Genomic DNA, 17,201 nt, shown 5'->3' with positions numbered 1-17,201 from the left:
CAAGCTCAGGTGCCTACCTTCATAAAGCTGTGCATACTGCGGGAATCCAGCAGCCCGCAGCCAGTCACAAGCTTCCTTGGCCTCAATTTCTGGAAAAGGACAGAAACAAGACACCCTCCAATTAGTGATTTGCAAAGCAAAAACTTCCTCTCCACTTCTACAATTCTTGTTACAAAATAAGCACGAAGATATTCAGCAACTTTGAACTGAGACACAGGTTTGCTTATCCCAGTTTCCTTTTCTTCTTGTGATCAAACATGCCTTATTCTGGAATGTCACTAGCATTCACCCATGATTTATCAACAGCTCATCATTTTAATAGTTAGAGAAACAGGCATAGATAAAAACTGGAGGAGTTATGGATTATTCCATACAGGTTTTGTTAACACTAGAGAAACCAGCATCGCAATCAACATGAGCAGCATGTTCAACAAATCTTTTGGCACAACTATTTTGTCTTGACAGAAATTCCTAGTAAAGCCTGTAATACTGTTGCGCACTTTTAACATCCTGTAGATAGTACTGATAGACTCAAGCCCAAGAACAACCGACACTGTATTGCAGCTCACTCAAGAGCATATTTACTACCCCTGAAGAAGCAAGTTTCACTGGAGGTCTTCACTGCATTTATGAGTTACTTGGTATATTACAGGAAATACAGCTAACTTTCCCTCAGACTGCCCAAAACAACATGCTGCAAAATGAAATTATTCACATACACATACATGACACCAAAAGCAAACATTCTGAATATAACATGTGTTATATTAGTCTGTGAATAAATTGTACATAAATTCATTTGTTACCTAATACAAGCAGAAATAAAGAATATGTTGTCTTACTAGCTCAAAATAGGAAAATATAAAAGGTATTTAGGGTATTTTCCAAGCGTTCAGTAAACAGACTGGGTTGACTTTGTTCTTCTAAAAATTCAAGAAAGTGCTACTGGGAATTAACTCCATGCTTAGAACTGATCAGACAGACAATGAGCAATCAGAAACTCTTAACGACTTCATCTGACTGATTATATTCACTGTTCTTGATGGACCAGAAAGAAAAGCTTCATTATGTACGACTCAGCAGACAATTTTGCCACCTACTTGGAGAGGATACTATAGCTACCTGCTGCAGAAACCATCTGCGAAAGGACTTGTGCAGAACTGCTCAGAATACAAGCTACTGCATATAGGGCAGCGAAGAGCCAAACATAACAGATTTTGGCACGTTATGAAATGTTCCTAGTGAGATACAGGTACACAATTAAAATCAGGTTAAATGACAGGCACCTCTCAAGAGTTTCCAAAATGACAGCGATCCCTCTCTAATTTTCCAAAATGCTACAACAGGGTTAAAATATTTGTGCTTTGCCAGACTACTTTGCTAAGATAGGTACCCAAACCAAGGGGTTAAGGTGAGCCAAAGCACAACATTCCAGATAAATAAACAGCTAAAAATCCACTCTCACTGAAGTCAGGACAAGCAGGCATTTGTGTAACTTGTGTTTGCTTCACCTTTAGGTTATGGGACCACATGAGAACAAGCACGTACAGACATATTGACTTAGCTACTCATTAAGAAAAAGCATTCTTCAATTCTAATTGCAAGCAATTGTAAAGTTTTGCTTAAAGTAGCATTTTAATTGCAGTATCCTAAGGAAGCAGATGGGAAAGCTAATAAAGAAGGAAAAAAGAAAAAAAAATCTAAAATACATTTAAAACTTGTACTGCTAAAGCAAGAACAAACAACAGGACTTTACTATCTCAGAAGCAATGAAAATACTAAAGCAAAAAAAACCCTGCAATTAACTTTTAAGAGTACTTAAAATAAAATGCGCTATCTTATAGGTCACACCCTGCAGAAGTCTCTGGATAGAACGAGACTTGTACTTGATGTAAAACTGGAAAAAAAAATTATGCCCAATAACCAGTATTTACATAAAAATGCACGTAGATACCTGTAGTGCAACTGGAAAAAAAGTGTCAAATTCCTTACTGCTACAGTGGCTCTTCAATGTGTTTAAATATTTGTTCACAGGTCCTCCTCTGCTGAGCACCCCAGGTGTACGACCTGGGAAATATTTCTAGAGCTAGAAAATTGCCAATATGCATTTATCAGACCTTTTTTTTTTTAAGCTTCTCTGTAGAAGCTTTGCATATCTTTTCTGCAAATATATATGCAAGTTATGTGGAAGTCATATTTTGAGAGCACCCAGGTGTCAGGTGCCTTTGGGATTTTCAGAGCATATTTGCTTTCAAAATACCTTTGAGAATCCCCCAAGAAGTCTACCTAGGCAATGAAACACCTGAGTTATTCCTAGTTGGCCACAAGAAACACAAAGAATGATAAAACACCAGTGCACCTGTTCACCGATTAGCCTAGGCAAATGCTTGGGGCTGGTACAGGACAGCAGCAAGGGTTTAAAAGCAGTATTTGCCCCATTTCCATCTCCAACATTTTGGGAAAGCCAGGGCCCCAGCCTCTGGCTCCTGCTGCAAGTCTTGGAAGGGCAAAGGGGTTTGGAGAGCTGTTCTTGAAGAAGGGGCCAGGTAGTCCCCGGCAGCCAGGGTGCTCTCTGTGTTACCTCCATCCACACAAAATCATGGGCCAGGGCGGGATGTGGCTGGGGTAGGGGTGACAGAGTGGAGGGAGGACCTAAAAACAGCTCCTTTTGCTAACTCCAGTTGGCCAAACCCAGGGTTGCTACTAGAGTGTGCCGATGCGCTGTGACAAGATGAATGGAAAGGTCATTTCCATCCCAGCTTCCCTATCTCAGCCCTGCTGGCTACTGAGAAGCCACACCATGAACAAAACTGTGTATGCATGTGAAATTCAGGCAGATCAAAATATAGCCAGAGGGAGAATCCAGCCCAGGATGCACTGAATAGGCTGCACAGAAGGCCAAGTATAAGGTTCCTAACATAAGAGATACAAACTTAAACAGATGAAAGCTTGTACAGGTAAAACGTCCATTACCACAACATAACTGGAATCTCTCTGAGAATAAAATACATTCGTTAAACCTGAAGTTCTGGCCAAATCATTTAAACTATGCTAGAGGAGAAAGCCCATTCCCACACTATCCAAATACCAGCCTTTCTTCCAGCTCAGCAGCATCAGTTATGGGACTCTTGGTTTGTTAGCTGCCACACTTTCATACCCAGGTGGACATGGAAATACATGTAAGGTCTCGTCATCTGGATCAATGGCAAACAGGACAACAAGGGACAAAAGAGAGTAGAACAGAGCTTCCAAAATCAGTTTTTTCCACTACTTCTAAAACGTTTTACAAGGGACAGGGTACCCAGAAACCTTAATTCCATCTCCCAGGGGACCTACGTTACAGATCATTACCAGATTTTCGAACTCTACTGAGCACAGCATCTGCTTGGCTAGGGCCAGCTGAGAGTGACAGGGAGGAAAGTGAGCTTGCAGAGGAACTCTGCACTGCTTACCAACACATTTTAGGGAAGCCCTACTTCAGCCCCAATTAATTTACCATGATAGGCAAAGCAATTTCCCACCATGAGCATCTTCACAATAAAGACCTGGCAGATGAGCTGATACAAGTTGCTGAGGGCAAGGGACTGTTCTCACCCCCTCCTCCCCACTCCATCCCTGTGGTGCCACTTCCTTTCTGAATCAAACATCCTTGCCAGTTAAAACCTTTACAATAAACTACAATTCAGTATACATTCCAGGCAAGAAATGTATGTGCAGCGTTTCAGATGTGCATCCTGTGCCCTCCCCCAGCAGCAGGAGGTTCTTGTACAAAAGAAAGAACCACTGGCAAGAAAGAAATCATGTTATTATTTCTAAATGTCCTGATACAGAAGAAAATCTCTTAGAAAGTAGAACAAAACAAACCAAACCCCAAAACAACCCCAACAAAAAAAAAAAACCACCAAGAAGGAGTACAATGAAGTCTTTATTCTTGGTGTTGAGTAAGCAAACAGCCGGCAAATGTGTTAAAGAGGAAACAGGAAATTTTTATTGGAAACAGCTTTATTTGTTAGTCCATTTCACAAGGCAGGCCTCCATGCTCAAATCAAGGCTAGGAGTGCCTTTTGTGTGCGGTTGGGAACCATTAGTCCTTATTTACTCACTTCCTGGGGGGGGTTAGGAGGACCCAATGCTTCCCCAAACTGGTAAGTGAAAATGGAAACTTCTAACTTCCTTTTTGTTCAACCTTGGTTAATCTTGGTTCCTGGCCCTGCAAGTTTAAAACTTCATACCAAAAATATCTCAATTCACACTTTGATACTGACGCTGCAGAAGGAAGGACTCGTAAGTTGTCTATAGTCTTTTGTTGGATGATACCTTCCTTCCTACAGAAAAGAAAAACCACACAGTGTGATGCTCCAATAATGTCCTTTCAGAAAAAAAACCCAAAACCAAAAACCATAGCAGTCTAGCTAGCTAGGAGCGGCAAGATCATTTGCTTTCATTCTTGCTTTCTTTTTGCTTTTGTGAAGTAAGACACAACTTAACCACCAGCTCTTTCAGGGTCTTAAGGACAAGGTGCAAGGCAGATTATCTTTCTACAGTCATGCACTCACTCCATTCTCACCTAAGTGTTAAACACTGTATGAACAGTTCTTCCAAGCAGATGGTTTCCTCTTGCCTCAACTCAAGCACCTTTATAGCCATATTAGCACCTCCACACGTCAGTTCTACACATCTCACCTTTTGGCTCTGAGCAGACTGTAAAAATATGCAGCATGACTGGTCAAATCAATGCTGTTAAAATAAAATTTCAGCAAAAATGGAATTAATTGCTGAAGGTTCACTTCAATGCCATACCTAACAACTGGTTTGTTTAGGGTTCTTTTTGGTCTTAATTTTTTACCGGATCACTCGAGTTGAAAATCACATTTGACTTTTTCAGAAAAGAAAAAAAAATGTAAAAATTTAATAAAGAATCATCTTCCTGGATTAGCTTGCAGGAAAGTCTTTCCCATGCAGTCCAGAGAATATGATTTCTCACCATAAATGCTAGAGATGAACCGGCTTGCTCCTTACTCTAATGCATAAAACCTCATAAACTCCCCATTTTCTAAGGCACAGATGGAGCACAAAGAGGATTCTTTCCCATCCAGGACTGACGCTCGACTTTAATGACTACAGTAGGGTTTGCATGCTCAGAAGCTCATCCTCTTTTTCTGTCTGTATCAGACATTACCTGTTGCTATGTATCATGTCCCTCTGAAATTTCTGGTTCTTTGCAAAATTTGTGTTCAACTCTAAAACACTGTCCTGAGCTATTAAGCTCATATTTTTTAAGAATCATATTTTTTAAGACCAGCTGCGGTATATATGGGAAATATTCTTCTCCAGATAGAATTCCACTGCCCAAGTACAAGCAATCGTTTTTCCAAGTGTTGGAATTACATCCCTGGCATGTGAACTGCGCTCCCAAAACTAGACTTGATCACACTACCCAACGACTCAGTCTATAGATACATGAACACGGATGTGAAATCTGAGACAAACCGGGAAAAATCCGCACTATGACAGCTGTCTACAAATGAGCAGGCCAGACACTGAAAATGATAAATCAGTCCTGTGTAATGTCATATGCATGCAGCCCTTTAAAGCTGGGACAGTACGACTTCCTAAGCGTTAGCCTGATACGTGTCCATGGCCTCAGATGGTTTTCACTTTGAAGATACGTGACTGTAACTTAAATATAATTAAATTCTTTTTCGTAAGTCTGTTTTATCTCAAACCTATGTAGTTAAATATTTCTTAGGCAGTATCGTTAACATAGTGCTCCACACCCTTCAAGAAAGCAGCACGTAGCAAGGACTAAAGAAAGCAAAAATGCAATTAATGAAGGATAGCATTTTATAAGGATGCTGCCCTCAAACTTGGTAATTTTGTCAATAAACGCTCAGCCACTAAAAGCTTGGGAATTCTGAAAATCCCATTAAAAGCTCTTGCCAAATTTCTAACAGGTTTGGAATCTCTTCTTATTCTAAGATAACAATCTAATCTTATAAAACCATGCTAAAATATTAGCCTGACACATTGAGCCCATGAAGGATTCACTTCTGGAAGAACCAGTGGGTCTGAGAGAACAACAAGCATGGCTTTTGAACCCATGACAAGCTTGCAGGTTTTGAAGTGAAAGCTAACAATCTTCCCCAAAGGGTTCCTTTTTCTCCTTTCAAGTGCAACTTCCGTTTTGCAATACCAGCTGCCTTTTTTGATACACTCTTGCATTTCACTTTGTTTCAATTTACCTTCCATAGTCAAATGATACATGCTGTGATCTCCACTTAATGCTGCCAGCCTCAATACTCAATTCAAGCTGATATGGATGCATGCACACTTTTAAGAAAATATTTCTTACCAAAAACCTTCTGGAGGGGGGGAAAACAACACAAGTTCTTGAAAGAAAACCTATATGACACCAAATATATATACTGCCTTCTAGCCATTAAAAACCTAGAAAGAGGTGGTGAAACATTTCTCAACTATATGATGACGACTGAAGAAACACCCTCCTTGTGTCCCTGCTTGTTTTGGGTTAAACATGGTACTGTTTTTTTCAAGTTAGGGAGCCTTGCAGCAAGGCAGTAACTATGCTGCTGATGTTATGTATAAACCACAGGACAGTGGGAGAAGAAACAGAGTATGTTTGGAATTTGTGTGGGAACAGATGAAGAAGAAGTAAGGAAACAGATGTTTAAGATCATATATTGCTATTTTCTCTCTCTCAAAAAAAAATAATCAGGAAGCTTGAACACTGTTTTTTTGTCAGCAGAGCTTTTGGAAACAGCAAATGGCTTACTTCCACTGATGGGTTTTAAGTTTGTTTATTCCCTTAATGATGAAAGATAAATAGGTAAAATATACGTGACTCATTTCCAAAGTATCTGCATAGGTGTACATTGGCTGTATGTAATTTCCCTCCCTACCAACTGTACCAGGTTACAAAATACAGTACTTTTAATTGCTCACCAATCCTCTTGGCTAGCACAGAAACACAATACTGCTTTTGTGAACCAAAATCTAATCAACTTGAATCTCCTTTTCATAGTCTCTGGCATATCAAAATCACTTAAAAAGTTTTTCAGCTCAAACCTTTAACAAGAGAAATGGCATTTGTTGAAAATAGTTAAAATGTTTAGGGGTTGAGCCAAAACTTGCTGATCAATGGGAGTCTCCAGGAATTTCAGAGGAATTAAGTTCTTCCCAACATGGATCCATGGGTCTCTAAAACCCAACAATACTCTTTTTCAGGAATAAAGGGGATCAGTTTCACAGTTCTCTTCGTTATTTTTGTTTTAAAAAAAAATTCTACATGAGACTTCTGCCTTCTCTAAGTCTACTTACTACTGTAAGCCCCATCCCAAGCATGAGGCGCAGTCCAGGTTCTCATCAAAGCAACAAAAAAGCACACTGCCTGATGGCAGGAGGACAGAGAGGGCACAAATAACACTCCCAGAGCATGCCCTGGCTGGAAAGAGGTCCTTCCCTCTCTCAGGAGGACCTGGAGCAACGCTTGTGCTCTGAAAAGCATGAAATCAGCACCATTTCAGGATTTAATACAGGGGTACTAGAATAAAGGGTATTGCCCATGTCTCTGTCAAGCACCTTTCCTACACACTCTGTAACAGACCGCAATTACTGCTTATTTTCACACAATTAAATATGCTTCTAGCTGCCTAAAGTTAGCTGTATTACTTGCCTATTTGCTGAAGACTTTGAGAAAGCATGTTCTAACACACAAAAGAACTACCACAACTCCTGGTCTACAATGTAAACCAGGATCATAATTTACTTCTAAATGTTTTTTTGCATTTTGAGCATATACAGGAAGATTAGGAAAGAAATTTAAAAACCAAACAAATCTAAGTTAAAAACCAACTTTGTTTAAACAGAAAACTAAAGCTTCATGTAGCAGTTTTCCTGCCAAAGAACAATTCTTTTTAGATTAAAGATGGTCTTCTCCCATTCGTTTTTAAGAAGGTTCACAGATGAAGAGGACAAGATGTCAAGTGACTTTAAAAAAACTTAAGAAATAATTGGGCACGTGGGTTATTTATCTGGCCTGATTAACACAGGGTGGTCTTGGAGGAGGATTATTTGGGGCAGAGAAAGCAGTTAGTCAAATCCTCTGAAGGAGGTCATGTTGACAGATTCCAGAGTGAGAAACGAATCCTCCTCCAAAGACTGGGAAACAGAAGATGACTTTAACCTTCTCTTCTCTCAGAAATGACTTGGTTGGAATGACCTTTGAGAACATACTGAAGGACAAACATTAACCATTGCTACTCCCAAGCCCAGCATTAATATCCTCCCATTGCAACCTGCCTGCAAGCTAGTAAACTTGCAGAATATAAAGTGAGTAGGTCCAGTATGATAGATACTTCCTCAAAATGCCTGAAGCCTTGGTTACATGTTTAGATCTAGGAAATAACAAAGGTATCAGAGCTGTTCTGAGATGTCTCAATGGTTCATACAGAAGAAAGCATATCTTATGCAGACAGTTAACTTCTTCTAGCTTGTTAAGCCTCAACCTCAAAACCACCCACCCACACAGGAAGAACTGTACAGAAGAAAGACTACCTTTGCATCATAACCATTTACTGCTTACCTCACTGATGACCCAGCCCCCAAAATTGCACACTGTAGGGATAATACACCACTAGAGACAAAATACCAGTGGCAGGGGAATAGCCCAGCATAAAGCTGGTAGTGTCCCAGCTGAATGCCTTTCCCTAAATCAGAATTAAAGATGCAGACCTGGATTTTCCCAAAGCAAATACTACTGTGAACTTTCTATTTCCAGATTATTACTGACAGTTACAGTATTCTGTCGGCGATACTGCACACTTGAAAATGCTTTTCTCAGTACTTGATCTAATAGTCACACCTTGAGAGAAGAGTCTAGATACAGCAGAGTCATGGTAGCACTGCAGAGCAAAGCAGGGAAACAATGTATGGAAAGAAGAAGGGACATTAAAACAGATCATGAAGCTTTACACTGGAAAGTTTCTTGTATCTTGTATCTTATAACACGCTGAGGAAATCTGTCCTCAGAGACACATACGGAGAGCAGAGGGAAGGGTGGCCAGCAGAGCTTCCAGTTTTGGGGGTCCACAGGGTCACAGAAAGAACATCCCCAAAATGCAAGAAGGCAGAGGCATACATTTTTTCTTAATCTGAATCTTCACTAAATGACAAGAATAGGTCTGGGAAGGTCACACTGTGTCCACCACTGGCTTCAGCAAACACTTTCATGCTTCTCCTCGGGAAGCATTCTTAGCACAGACCGAGATGAGTGTTTGAATAGAGGGATTTAGACAAATACGAAATGAATATATTTAAAACTAAGTCAAAGGAATTCTGCACCATTTTAGACTTTTTTAAAGATGTCCCCACCAGAAATAAGTGGGCCATCATATTCTGTCTTCATTAGAAGAGAGACCAGGTAATTTCTTTTTCTTGATCCAGTCCCATCTAGCAGTCATTCCCAAGGGAAACAATGCTAGACAATATTTGCTAATGAAACCCAGTGAATTAAAGCTGGCCGCTTAAGTCATTCTTGACTTTATTTTACTTCTACCAGCTATGTCAATGTCATACTGTACTAACAGACCTACTGATTTCAAAGCTACGCTGTGGGGGATAGGGTAGTACTCAGTGCCAGCAAGTGTGGCACAGTAAGTGTCCAGTGAAAAGAGCCAGAAAGCTCCAATCACAGCCCAATCCTGTGCCCCTTTCCATGAGACCTGCTCACCATTGCTGGAAGACAGGCTTTGTTTTTTCCTTGAAAAAGGAGAAGGGGGAAAATAGAAGTGAAAATAAAAAGACAAAAAAAAGAAAAAACTTGGAAAAAAACTTTGGAAATAAAAACCCATGCAAAACAGTCTTGATACCCTGCACCAGTCAGAATTAGATAGCATAGGTACAGGCAAGAAATAGGCCTGGAATTGTTGAAATTATCAAAATTACTGGATATCTACACTCACTCACTCCATCACCAAAGTGGATGTAGTGTTTTGTAATTCATTCACCCTGAACACACCAAGGATCAGACCGTAAGCAGAACAATATAAAACCCAATTAAGATAGGTAAATTATATAGAGACATTATCTCTTTACCTAGTAGAGATCAAACCAGCAAGTTTTCTGTGAACTGCAGATAATTTCATTGCTATATTTCTATAATATGCACTAGAAGGAAGGGGAAACATCTGAAGTTATTTTTATTTCCCGAAGTCTTCTGGCTATACTGTATGAATGCTGGGGTGGGTCTGGCATTGTCTGAAATGTGTCAGGGTCCTTTTGCATAGCCTCATTTCCTTCTTCCTGTTGCTAGGATGGATAGTTAAGCATGAAAAGCACTTGTTTACAGTACAGGACCATCCTGTTAAGCACATGAGTTCTCCTCCTCCATCTCCTTTTAACCAGTCAAGGGTGCAGTTGTGTTTATGCTGAAGCCAACAGCACAACTCCAATCAGAGGTAAATAAGAAGAGGAGCTCTCAAGAAGTCCAAACATATGTGGTACTCTGACCAGAAAAAAACTTTTATCGTGCAAAATTAATCTCTAGATATTTGCAGAAGTCATAAATCCATATGCCTCAAACAAACTCTTGCCTAGAATGAAATTAATTAGAAGAAAAGTAAAACCAAGTCACCTCTCATCCCCTTATTCTAGGAATCCTAATATAAACATTTTAGATTAATGTATGAGGACAACTCCTGTACCTTCTTCCTGCCCCTGCCAGAGGCAAAATACACAAGGTACTTGTAAGCTTCCAGGACAAGCATCAGTCTTCCTCTCTGGCCTGGCAAGGGCAGCTGCAGAACTGGCTGGAAAGACCCTGACTCAAGAATTAAAAGTCATAGACTGGATCCATGCAACTGAGATTCAAAACTCAAATAAAAACATGAGAAGATACATTGTTGCTTTTAACTACCACTTAGAAATGAAACTTAACAATAGCTCCACGTGTTTAAAACAATGCCTCCGCACTTCCTTTTGGTAAAAAAAAATAATAAATCTATTAACAAACCAAGTTATTTTAAAAAAAGATAAAGAGATCAGGAAGTCCTAGAGATTACAAAAGTTAGCTCCAAATGCTTTGATTTCTATGAACTCACAGATTAAAGGAATCTTCACAAAACAGTAACTACATCTTCTTTTTGCATATACTACATTCCACAATCAAAGAATCTCAGTCCTAATCAGGATCCCACAGGCAAACTGAAGTAGTAACCCACAACCATTTGCTAGAGTAACATCCATCCCACTTCCTGGCCATTCAGCCTTTCTCTTTTTTTGTTGGTTCTACGGAGATGAAGATCAGGATGCCTACAGGACATCAGTAAGGACACCTGGAAGACAAGATAGCAGGCTACAGCTGTGGAATCAACAGAGGCACCTAACACTAACTCCGTGTCCTGTCAGCCTGCAACAGTGTGGTTGCGAGACGGATGCTTAATCAGTCTGGCACTGAACTGTTGATAGACTCGTACTCAGAGGCTCGTTTGAAATCTGCTTGCCTATTATCCTCAAGTTCACTACAAACAACCTCAAAACATAACCGGACTCAGAGCACTGTTACTGATTTGCTGCTGGGCATTTCTTGATCAGGGCATGGCAATTCAAACAGATCACACTTACTCCTGTAAAAACATAAAAGCATTTGTAACTCATGCCTACGATAAAATCACATTCCCCAGTCTTCCAATTCACACGTGTTAAGTACTATGACACATCAGGCAGAACCTTCTGACCTGGTCGAATACATTGTTTAAATGTAGTTGTTTCTTCAATACTCTGATTTTCCCGAAGAGAACAGGGGTATAAAAAACTAGAAGAAAAAAAGACTGGGGAATCACTAAGTGCCCTTGACTGGGAATAGAGCTCATTAGGCTAATGGCAACGCATCGCTCAACAGCTTCTCGGTTATGGTGGAAGTCAGTCATTGGTGGTGGTTTGCAAAAAAGAGGAGGGTGTGATAGGGCACGTAAAACTGCCCGACTGGAAACAGCATCGCCTTTCTGTTTGCCTCGAGAAGGTGGCGGAGGGGGGTGATGCCGGCTGGCGGGAGGTGCTGCTCCTCCACCGGGATCAAAGCCTCCGGGGATGACACCAGGGCTGGCCACCGCCGCACGGGGGGAGCCACCGGGCTCCTGGAGGCCATCGGGCTAATTGCGAAGAACTTCAAAAGAAACTCGGCGGTTCCCGTTCCGCAAGGACTCCCGGAAAAAAAAAAAAAAAAAAAAAAAAAAGAGAGAAAAGAAAAGAAAAGAAACGAAAGAAAAAAGAAAGGTGTGTGTGTAAAAGAAACACCAAAAAAGAATGAGAAGAGATGAGCCTCGGTGCCCTCCACTGCCAGCGGCCGCACCCTGCGCGCCGTTCCGCGCCCGCGGCACCTCCGCGGCTCCTGCCCCAGGCCCTGCGGTGTAACCCCCTCGGCGCGCGCTCCCCGACCGCTGCCGCAACAGACCGCGCTCCTCAGCGATGAAAGTCACTCCGGGCTCCCGCAGCGCGCCCGTCCCACCTGGGGCTGCTGCCGCCCCGACGGGCGCGCTTCAGCCCCGCAAACGCGGACGGGCCGGCGGAACGAAGACCCTGGCTGCGGATGCACCGCACCGCACCGCGGGCCAGGGCAGCCGCCACCCGCGGGAAGCCGCCTGCGCTCCGGCCAGCGCTGTCTTTTCGGCCGGTGCGGGGTAACAAAAGAGGGACCCCCAACACCCAGCCCGCCGCGCTGCCCCCGCAGCACCTCCCGGCAGCGCTGTCTGCGATGCGCGGAGCGTGCGCCTCCGGGCGCGCAACCGCCCCCCCGCAACGGGCAGGGCGGGTGAGCCCCGAGCTTACGTGTGAGGATCATGGTGTCCCGCCTGCCGCGCCGCCTGCGTCCTGCCCGCCCGCCCGCCTGCCTGCCTGCCTGCGCGGCGGCGGCTGCAACTGACACCCGGCGCGGAGGCGCGGCGCGGCCGCCCGGCCCCCTCCGGCGCCCCCGCCCCCGCCGCCCGGCCCGGCCCGCCCCCCCCCCCGTCCCCCCCCCCCCCCCCCCCGCACGGAAAGTTACCCGCAGGCAGGCGCAGCCCGGGCAAGCGCCCACCTGGTCACGACCCATAAGTACAGGCGGAAAGTGACCCCCTCCCCGCTGCACACCTCCACAAACCAAAGGCAATGTGGTCGAGGACGACCTAACGGCTCCTGCCCCCTTTGCTCCTGTGGGATTTTGAATGGCTGTCGGCTATGGCAGTGCGCGTGTGGGCGATAGTGATGTCTGTAAAAAGCTTTCAGCAAAGCTCTAAATACTTTTTTGCAGGAAACGTGCAAAGAGTGCCAACGAGGACAGCAGCACTTGGTGTTACACGTTGGTGAGGGCTGGGCAGGCCTGTGCAGCCCCAGGCGTGGGGGATGCTGAGCCTTCAGTCTCAGCAAGCTGTGCAGGGTGGCCAGGGGATGCTGGCCAAGAGTGCTCTGAAACGCTGAAAATGCCTCCACACCGTGAAAGTCTCAGCCTGGACCTGGATGGAAACCAACAAGTGTTTTCCCTATGGGGACCACAGCAGGGCCATAGGCAGGCATGGCTTGCAGACAGCAAAGCAAAGCCTTGGCTTCATAACTCTGTGCCTGGGAGTCCCTCCCTACACCATTTACTCCCCTGTATATTTTGCAGAGATTGTTCAGATGCTTATTTCTTGGCTGTTGCTCATGTTCAGGGCTTCAAAATGGCACAAAATAGCCACTTTTGAGCAGCTGCCAAACTGTCAGCATGGAAAAAGTACTGTGAAATTCTGAAAATATCTGGGTCCCATCAAAGACCATGATTGGTTCATTTTCTTCCAAGCCAACATCGTATTTTATACTTACTGGTGTTATTCTAAGATTCAGTTGTCATTTCTGTCAGATATAGGGTATATACAGTGTAGTGCCTGAGCAGGCAATTTGCTGAAGAATAAACATCTCCCCCTTCTCTAGGCTGCAAACTGTGGCCAGTTGGCTATTACAGTGTTGTTTCTGGAAACGTCTACGCAGCTCCAGGTCATTAATTAACTTTAATAGCCCAGAAAAGGATGGAACGGCACTATATCTTCAGGCTTGACTTTACATGTTGCCTGCTTAATCGATTACCTCTTCATATCTAAACTTGTACCGGCTCTTTTTGGCATAGCCACATTTACCTGCACTTTTGAATGCTTCTTGTAAGGCACCAGGATATATGTTTACAAGGTTGGTCAGGCCCGTAAAATGTGAATTCTTAACTCGACACAAGGAAGACAGATATATGCTATGCCCCAGCTGTTGAACAGAGAAGGTAATAATCCCAGCCTAATTGGCTTTCTGTCTGTATTGTCTATAGTTTTATACAGTTTGGAGAATAGGGAGTGATGGAATAATCATGACAAGAGATGGAAAATGCTGGTTGCACATTGTATGTGATTTTCAGTGTCTGAATTCCAGAAAATAGAAAAATCTCCAATAAGCGTCCTCAAAAGGAAGGGGGGGGGGGTGGGGGGGTGGGGAGGAAGAGACAAAATTGTATCCAGAACACGTGGGAAAGCATGCTGGTACTAAGGCATTTCCATCACAGTGACAATGCAGGAACCAGAAGACCACCGTGTGTCAAGTTAATACTCTCAGTGAAAAGCAGGGTTTATTCTTGTAAACGTGGACTGCCTAGGCTGCTTCCCTAATCAAGCCTGCATCTCGATATAGGAAGCTTTTGTATAGGACCCACAGGAAGCTTTTGAAGAAGAGCAGAGTGGATTTTTACTCTACAGAAAAAATGAGAAGGGTTTGGAGGACCTGGCAGTGTGAAAGGGAACTGAAAAAAAGCTAAGAATGAGAGGAGGAGACATGCAGAAGTAAAAGTGAGAGGGCTGTGTGATAGACGGAAAACAAGAATTTGAAGTCAGAGAGTTTTGTTTGAGGATTCTGAAAGGGTTGAGTGATGAGATCAGTGAGTACTCAACAAATGTGGCCCAGACACAGAAGATGAGAAGCTCTCAATAGTTAAATCAAGGGTTAGCATTCTCAAGTCTACCACTTTGTAAAATAGCATGAATGATGATGCTGATGCTGATAAAACACTATGTATGTGCTTTAGTTCAGCCATCCTGTTCTGCTTGCAAAGCTAATCAGCTCCCACAGCAAAGGAGGAATCTCCATCCTCATTCAGTCTTTGTGGATTCCCTCAGCCATGTCAGAACCAGTGACTTTTGTGATGGAGAGGTCTGTCTGCTGGGATCATCGCTAAATAGATGCTGGAGGATTATCACTGACCTGGATTAGATTCTTGCTGGTAATCTGAAAGAGAAAGGCTTTGATTCTAGTTTGTTATCAACCCTTGAAGACAGGCAGTCTCTCTGGCTCACATTTTAACTTGGAATTCTATAGGGCTGCTTAAGCAGGCGTATTTTTGGAGCTGAAAAGCAAGGAGCCAGTCTCGCATTCATTGTAAAACGTGCTCAGAGGAGCATTCCACCTGAGGCATGGGTGTTCAGCAGGCTACAGCCGCCCTCACTCATCGGGCTTTAAAAAAATCAGTAGAGCTTTGGCCTTTAATATTTTTATTTCTTTATATCTCTGGCTATGCAAAGATCAGGCAGCTGCCTGAGAGAGACACAGGATTTTAGAAGTAGCCTGGCTAAGAGGATTGTTTCTGTGGAGTACTGTTATCCTTAACGCAATCAATGAGCTCTTGCTGGATGGTAAAGTGATTGTAAAGGATTGCCCGACAGGCACAATTATTCACTTTAAAAGGTGAATTCTCCTTCTGTTGTAAGTGCATAAGGAAGTGATTCGATTCGGAGGATGGCATCTAATAAGAAGGACTTGATTGTCTTCTGTTCTCCCTCCCAGGCCCAGATGCCTTAATGGTTAACTGTACCCTTGTCATCCTTTTGCTTCTAAATAGTGCAGTACACAGAGAACTCCCAATTTGTAATTAGTCAACTGACCTGCTGGTACAAACACAGGATTGTCAGACACATGGTTGCAATTCTAAACGCTAGTATTAATATCCTCTTAGCAGCAGCATGATAGATGATAGAGCTGTTTCAGCCCAAGTTTCCAGGCCTCTGGCTCTAGGTTTGGATTCCTTGTCAACTGAGTATTTGTGTGTAGCATTTCCACAGTCCAGAGGACCTTCATGTTCCAACCATTGTCAGTGAAATAATTAAGGCTGCATTTTCTAGCATTTGACGTTACTGAAAGTAATTACTTAAAGGAGTCTGTAATTGTTCAGGCCTCTTGAAAAAGAATATTTGCATTATCACTTCTCAGAGATCAGTGGTACTAAAAACACCTTGCTTTCAGAGAAGGAAAGCTAGTGTTTCACCTACTAGAGAACCACGAAATAGAAGAAAGCATCTTTCCAAAGGACTTTTAAACAAAATACATAGTAAATTCATTACATAGCATAAACATAGGTACTGCTCTACTGTTTGTAATTGATGGGCGCGCTGTTGTAGAAATCTTCCTTTAGAAATAAACAGTATTAAAAATATTACCAGCTCATCACGTAGAGAAGATTCTTACTTATATTTGATCCCAGGCGACATTTAGGGTTTCCCCCCCCCCTTTTTTTAAACAGTAAACAATAAAGAAAATTAACCTTGCCTTATTCTTTGTGGTGCATATAACTGTTTTGAAAGAAGGGATCAGTGAGCAATATGGTTTTGTCTGCTTTTGCATGCCTTCAAACACCATGAGTTCAACAGTTCAGGCTGAAAATGAAATTACCAGGTTCACACTGTACTTGAGGAAGGCTCTATTATATGGATGCACAAACGTATAAGAAATAAAAATTGATTGACAAAGATACAGTTTGGTAAAATATAAATACAGATAAACAGGAGCAGGTGGAGAGGAAATAAATATTTTCATTCTGTTTTAAACACAGGGTAAACTACTTATCTTACATGGAATACCACAGGTTTATAGAAACTGGTGGAGATGGAGGGTATCTTTTCCATATTGTGTTTAAGAAGCTGTCACTAGTGATTTATTTTTTGAAGGCTGCAGAATTTTCTCCTGTTAATGGATCAGCCTTCCCTTCAATTAAAAGCTGCATTTTTACATTTTAAAAAGTGATTCACCTTTGGAAAAGTAACCAACTGAATTTATCTTTTAAGAAGGTAGGGAAAGCAGGTTTGGGTAAACTAAACCTTATTTAGAAGAAATACTAACAGAGGGTAATTAGAATTTCTAACCTTTGA

At 42.5% G+C, this 17,201-nt stretch overlaps 1 protein-coding gene across 3 annotated transcripts in view; it reads right to left on the bottom strand.

Annotated features, from left to right (window-relative positions):
* The window catches only part of DLC1 (DLC1 Rho GTPase activating protein), a 230,715-nt gene that overhangs the window by 26,380 nt on the left and 187,134 nt on the right, over positions 1–17,201 (bottom strand). For 2 of the 3 annotated variants that reach the window (XM_037382406.1, XM_037382407.1), the window contains one exon: positions 18–89. In XM_037382406.1, the coding sequence (XP_037238303.1) occupies positions 18–89 (72 nt within the window). Of the gene's footprint in view, positions 1–17; positions 90–12,843; positions 12,929–17,201 lie in introns of those variants that run through there. The other variant, XM_037382413.1, reaches the window with a different exon arrangement.

Source organism: Falco rusticolus, chromosome 1 (genome assembly GCF_015220075.1).
Source record: "Falco rusticolus isolate bFalRus1 chromosome 1, bFalRus1.pri, whole genome shotgun sequence".
NCBI classification, from domain to species: Eukaryota; Metazoa; Chordata; class Aves; order Falconiformes; family Falconidae; genus Falco; species Falco rusticolus.
The sequence above is the reverse complement of the archived record's forward strand: the minus strand, read 5'-3'. Positions and strand labels throughout refer to the sequence as shown.